Here is a 6458-nt window from a genome sequence, read left to right as displayed (position 1 = left end):
GCGTTCAGCAGGACTCAGGGGATGACACGGAACATTTCTTTGCCCGCTCATGAAGGCTCCCCTATTTCTCTGTGCTGCGCCCAGAGCCCGCGAGCAGGGGAAGGTCTTTATGGGACCAGCACCTTCCCCAGTTCCACATCCGAGACTCATTGGATAAACGCAGCGCCTTGGCAGACACACCGGCTTCGCGGAAAGCCTCTGGCGGGCAGTGAGCAGGTTAAGCAGCGTCGGCGCGACCTCGTTGCGGTCCGAGCCGCGTACCATGCCTAAAACCCGGAAGCGCGTCCCTCCCGGCTGACAGCCCGGACTGCGCATGCTCGGCGCGAGGGGGCGGGCCGCGTCCTGCCGGAAGTGTTCTCTGCCAGGCGGCGTTTCCTTCCCGGGTGACACGAGCTGAGGACTCCTGCTGCCGGTGTTTTTGCACGGGAGGGAGTAGCGGGTTCCGGCGGGGCCTCGTGGTGCGGGCGCGGGATCCCAGTGAGCTCCTTCAAGGACCGGCTCGGAGCTGGGAAGCCCAGCGAGAAAGGTCAGCTCTCCTTCCTCCATGTCCCACCTCCATGTCGCCCCCTAGCCTCCCCCAACCCTGGGTCTCCAGCGGATTCACCTCCAAGGGCGTCCCCGGCCTCGCCTTGGCTTCCCGCCCGGCCTAGGCCCTCGGGTCTCGGCGAGAACTGTTTCCGAGAGTTATACCGTTTCCTGCAGGGAATGTGTAAGGCATCGGGGTCGCTGCTTGGGCTTGGGGTCGTCCCGGGCGACCTCAGAACCGGGGTCTTCGCCAAGGCGGCCCGAGTGAACGGGGTGTGATTGTTGCAGTGGCACGGATCCCACCTAGTGCAGAAGCGGAGGTGATCCTTACGGCCGGGGCACACTTTCGCGGAGGATGATGTTAATTATAACCTGTCCTTTATGTGAAGGTTGGCAGTCTTTCATTGACAGACATAGCCTCGTGTTCATTGAACCTTGATGTCTGCGAAACCGGGACTTTGGGGTTGAGAAAAACTTTGTAAAAACACTGCCCTGAATCAGGAGAGAAATACTACAGGGTGAACACTAGACACAATCCTTAACCTGTCGGTACACTGGTCATTGACAAGGTAGTGCGATTTCAGAGTTTTCTGCCCTGAAATGGAGAAGAACTCTTTGAAATGAACAACTATCTGGTGTCATGTTTCCCTAGCAAATAACAGCGTGACAGTGTTTTGCGGTATTTCTTAGTTGTACAGAGCACCGTCTAGGTTTAACTACATAAATGTGTGTCATGTCGTTGATCCTAATGTTTTATAAAAGGTTGAAATACATTCCCTGCTGCTGTATGCATATGCAGCTTTCATTGCAAATTGTGCTGTAATGGTGGTGTTACTGTAACGACCTTACATTGCAGGCATATCAATGTCATATGAATGATAGATAAGTGTGCAATAAAGTATATACAGTTACAACCTACAAGTAGAAGTTTCAGTTTCATTTCAGGATTTTGAGGTCATTTTAAAAGATGGAGTACTATTTTAGAAATGACCGTAGGTCTGGACTACTGTATTACAGCTAATGATTTAATTATAGGAAATAATGTACTTAACAGAGGTCTTGCATCTTAATATTTTTTATAGGATTAAAATTGTTACTATCTTGACTGGGAGGTACTGGTAACAACTGTAGTTATTCATGTAGTTCAGTGAACATCCAGTAGATGGCAGTCTTTTCACTACTAAATCAAACTTTAAATAAATGAAAACCTTTTATTCAAACATCTCTAGTTTTCAAAGATTGTTAACTTAAAACCCTTATTTTGCCTACCGATTTATTTTCGTCAATGAATAGTGTCCCTCATAATGATACTACATATCCTATCCAACTGCATTTTCAAATTTACTCTGTTGGAATAAAGGCTAAAGAAGTCAAATTTTCACATCCTATGAGAAGTGGAATATTCTTAACCTATTTATAGAAATTTATGCTAATGGAAGAAAGCACACTTTGATTTATTATAAGAGGAGACATTTTAATTAGGTGGCTTCTCCCTAGCTCCATTAAAAAACACACACAATATAATAAGACTGCGCGTTCCTTGTGTAAAGTAATTGTATCTTAGCCATTATTGTATGTCCAGTATATAGTAGGCATTATATACATTTAATAAGTGCTTTATGGTATGAATTAAATAAATCATTTAGCACTTCTAGGCCCCAGTTTCTTCCCCCACAATGAAGGCTTTCAATTTTTTAGTTAAGTTTAAATGAAATAATGTCATATTGTAAAGTGAATGGCTTCTAGTAATGGAGAAGTAAAGTCAATGGAACCTTTGACTTTTCTTTGAAGCTGTTAAGAAATTGGGCAGCAATTGTGTTGGAATGATTGAATGGGAGGTTTTCTGCAGTTCCAATTTATTTGTTAAATAATTATTGAATAGACTCTTTTTTTGTATGTGACAGTTATAAAAATGGGTAAAATATAAATCTTGTTTATAAGGATTTCAACTCTAGTTGAGCAGACTCAATATCACATAAGTTAAATAATACAACCAAATGAATAATATAGAGGATTAGTGTGATCTGAAAGCCTTCATGGAGCATGTGAAGCTTTTAAAATTTGGATAGAATTTGACTAATCCTAGATGAATGGGGAGAAATGGCCCATCCAGGGCAGATAGGCTAGAGCAGTGGTTGGCAAACTGCGGCTCGAGAGCCACATGCGGCTCTTTGGCCCCTTGAGTGTGGCTCTTCCTAAGCCTTAGGAGTACCCTAATTAAGTTAATAACAATGTACCTACCTATATAGTTTAAGTTTAAAAAATTTGGCTCTCAAAAGAAGTTTCAATCGTTGTACTGTTGATATTTGGCTCTGTTGACTAATGAGTTTGCCAACCACTGGGCTAGAGGGATAATACTTAAGGCATTTTCCGATCCTAGTGACACCAACTATTGAGAATTCCTACTAAGAAGTGGTGAGAAGTAAAATGCTTAAGTTACTCTTTTGGGGCTAGGTTAGAATAGTCTTTAATAGTTGGGATTCCTGTAAATAAAGGGAAAGATTTGAGGTCTTTTTATTAGGGAGGGATATATATACTCTTGAATGGAGGGGAGGTATCTAAAAGGAATTTCAAAATTGTGGGCACTATTTTAGAGGGAGGGACATGAAGAGGATCTTTAATTGAGTAGTAATAGTGAGAAGAGAAATAATTTTTAGAGCTGGAGTGACCTGCAGTACCTAATTTTTACCTGTTGCTGAGCCATTTGTACAAATCCTGATTTGTTCCCTTTCACATGAGTGCAAAATGTATATTCTCTTTGTTTTTTTTCCCCCTGGTCATATAGCACTCAACACATTTCTGTGCTATCTATACTAATAAAAGCATAATATGCTAATTAGACTGGGCAGCCAAATGACCTTCTGAAAGTCCACATTGTCCCTAATAAGGTTGTTATTCTGGGTAGGCATTGCCTTGGACAGGGATGTGCATGCCTTCTGTAAGCCTAGCTATGACTGATGTAGCTGCTCAGAGATATATGTAAAAATAGGCTCATTGCCTTTTTTTACCCCTCTCTCTCTTGGGTGTGGGCTGTATTTTTGTGGTTCAAAACTATTTGAAGATTCTGTTGCTTCAGATTTAGCTGGGTTGTAGGAAACAATAGTATATATAGCTCAAAAAATGACACTTATTAAGGAAATGGCATGTTTAAATTTAAGCAGGCCTTGAGGACCTTTAAAAGTAAATATTAGGAAATAGTGAGTTCACAATTTGAATTTTACTCAAAAATTACCTGGTTTACATTACACTTAATAGAAAAAATTCTTACCATCACATTAGTAAAGTATCTCATTGTTGGGCTGCCTTTCTTCAGTTAGATTAGTGTTAGAGTCATTATTTTTCTAGACTCTGAAATTGTAGTTATTTTAAAACTGTTTGAAGAGTAAATAAATACCTTAAAATGTTTTGTATTTTTCAAATAGAATTATTCTCTACTTAAATTATATGAGCTTTTAGGGAAGTTCATTAAAAATTCTAGTAAATTAACCTCAGTTTCTAATTTGTCCCTTCAGTTACCAAGGGGAGCTTAAAATGTGTTTGTTTACCTAACACTTAAAAATCCATTTCTCCTCAAAATAAAACACTTTTTAAAGGTAGGTAATGTTGAATTTGACTAGCAGTTCTTGTTGCTTAATATAAGGTTCTTACCAGCCTCCTAGTTTTTATGACTAGTTATTACTTAGTGACATTTCTGTTTGTTTTTTAAGGGTTAACTGTCAAGATGGTACATGCTGAAGCCTTTTCTCGTCCCTTGAGTCGGAATGAAGTTGTTGGGTTAATTTTCCGTTTGACAATATTTGGTGCAGTAACATACTTTACAATCAAATGGATGGTAGATGCAATTGATCCAACCAGAAAGCAAAAAGTAGAAGCTCAGAAACAGGTATGAATAAAATATTTGAGGATCATTTTTCTTGTAGTTAGCAAATATTTTTCCATAAAACTAAGGATGTAGTAGAATTATAAGTTAATGAGAAATTCTGTAAGATTTACATTAAAATGTTTTTGTCATATTTCATTATTCCTAAAAATAATTGTTTCTCAAATACTTTTTGATATATAAGCAACTTTAGAATAGAAAATGATGAATAAAAATATTATAGCATTTGGTTCTGAACATTCTCATTAGATTATTTTTTGTCAGCTATTTGTTTCTGAAGGAATCTAGGTAAAATTTTTTAACAGATTAAACAAAATTTATCTTTAATACGGTGTACATTTTGCTTTGTTTGACATTTGAAATGTGGAAAATACTGACAAGTATTCAGTCATAAATTTACAAACTACACTAATTTCTAATTAAGGAATTGCTTTTAAAATGTTAATATAAGTTGTAATTTTATTTTTCACCTATTGCCTCTTGTGGTCCTTTTCTCATTAAGATGATATATTTGTTTTGGTTCCTGTTTTTCTTTAAAAAAACAAAGCCTTCAAGGAGTCTATCAAATTTTTCTTGCTGCTTGAGGGCAAGATGTTTTATTCATGGATTTTTAGATTTCTTCTGTGAATTGTGACCCTGTTGCATTCAATAAATCTTTATTGAGCTCCTAGCAAATGCTTGGTGCCAAGGATAAAAGATGAATAAATCTTGTTCTTTCAAATGCTGTAGGCTGGTGTGAGAAATTGGGATATAAAGAAATGACTGTTTTACAGTGCTATGCATAGCTCTTAAATCAATGAAAACTGTACTTTTATAATTACTGCTTATTGTATATGTCTGAAAAACAATTTGGACACTTGTGAGTTTGTTCCTCGAATATGATTATAAGCTAATTGACTCAATGTCTAGATTATATCATATCAGTCAACTCATAGCTCTCTAGGAAGTCTGATTAGTGTGGATTTTAAAAAAAAAATGAATTTGTGTATGCCCACATGTACCCACATGTCAACCTAAGTGCAGCCCCACTCTATCTTTATTGAGCTCCTAGCAAATGCTTGGTGCCAAGGATAAAAGATGAATAAATCTTGTTCTTTCAAATGCTGTAGGCTGGTGTGAGAAATTGGGATATAAAGAAATGACTGTTTTACAGTGCTATGCATAGCTCTTAAATCAATGAAAACTGTACTTTTATAATTACTGCTTATTGTATATGTCTGAAAAGCAATTTGGACACTTGTGAGTTTGTTCCTCAAATATGATTATAAACTAATTGACTCAATGTCTAGATTATATCATCATATCAGTCAACTCATAGCTCTCTAGGAAGTCTGACTCGTGTGGATTTAAAAAAAAAAATGAATTTGTGTATGCCCACATGTCAACCTAAGTGCAGCCCCACTCCCGCCACCTGAATCATGAAAGTCAATTTAAGTCTGAGGTCAAATTATTGATAACGTCATGTTATTTAAAAATTTTTAAAGAGCAGAATGTGACTTTGAACACAATTTTGTCATTTATTTTCTTGGTTTCTAAGAGTGCTGGGATACACATGTGGAAGACATGTAGAAAGCCAAATATAGATACTTAAGTAATACATGAACACATTAAGCCTTTATTGAAAACTGCGTATATAGTATTGGTCAAAATATCAGGTACGTGAAGTATCTAATACCATATTTGTCATCATAGTGCCATGTAGGGAGAAAAGACTTGTTCATGACAATATAAATTATAATCATAAGTAGATTATTCTAATTTCCTACTGAGTAGTGAAGACAGAAACTATGGCATTCACAGAAAGCATTCACTGATGATTGAGGCAATTGAGGATGACTTCATGAAAGATCTTGGCCTTGAATAGGCAAGGACAGTTTTAAGTAGAAAATCATGAACAGAATCATGATGGGGGTAGGAATAACAACACCTGTTAAAGAAACAGTAAATAGACTACATGGGTTGGAATAGAGTGTTTATGCAACTAACTAGTAGAATTTGGAGGGAAAATTAAGGGACTAAATGATGAAGGACTCTTGAGTATAAAGTTAGAGAA

At 37.7% G+C, this 6458-nt stretch overlaps 1 protein-coding gene across 3 annotated transcripts in view; it reads left to right on the top strand.

Moving 5' to 3' along the window:
* The first annotated feature begins 413 nt into the window (after positions 1-413).
* The window catches only part of ATAD1 (ATPase family, AAA domain containing 1), a 31693-nt gene continuing 25648 nt past the window's right edge, over positions 414-6458 (top strand). For 2 of the 3 annotated variants that reach the window (XM_005875935.2, XM_014547482.1), the window contains exons 1-2: positions 414-526; positions 4233-4408. In XM_005875935.2, coding sequence (XP_005875997.1) covers positions 4247-4408 — 162 coding nt within the window. In that variant the 5' untranslated portion in view covers positions 414-526; positions 4233-4246. Of the gene's footprint in view, positions 527-4024; positions 4119-4232; positions 4409-6458 lie in introns of those variants that run through there. The other variant, XM_014547483.1, reaches the window with a different exon arrangement.

This window comes from Myotis brandtii, unplaced genomic scaffold (genome assembly GCF_000412655.1).
Source record: "Myotis brandtii unplaced genomic scaffold, ASM41265v1 scaffold475, whole genome shotgun sequence".
NCBI classification, from domain to species: domain Eukaryota; kingdom Metazoa; phylum Chordata; class Mammalia; order Chiroptera; family Vespertilionidae; genus Myotis; species Myotis brandtii.
This window is presented reverse-complemented; position numbering and strand designations above follow the sequence as displayed.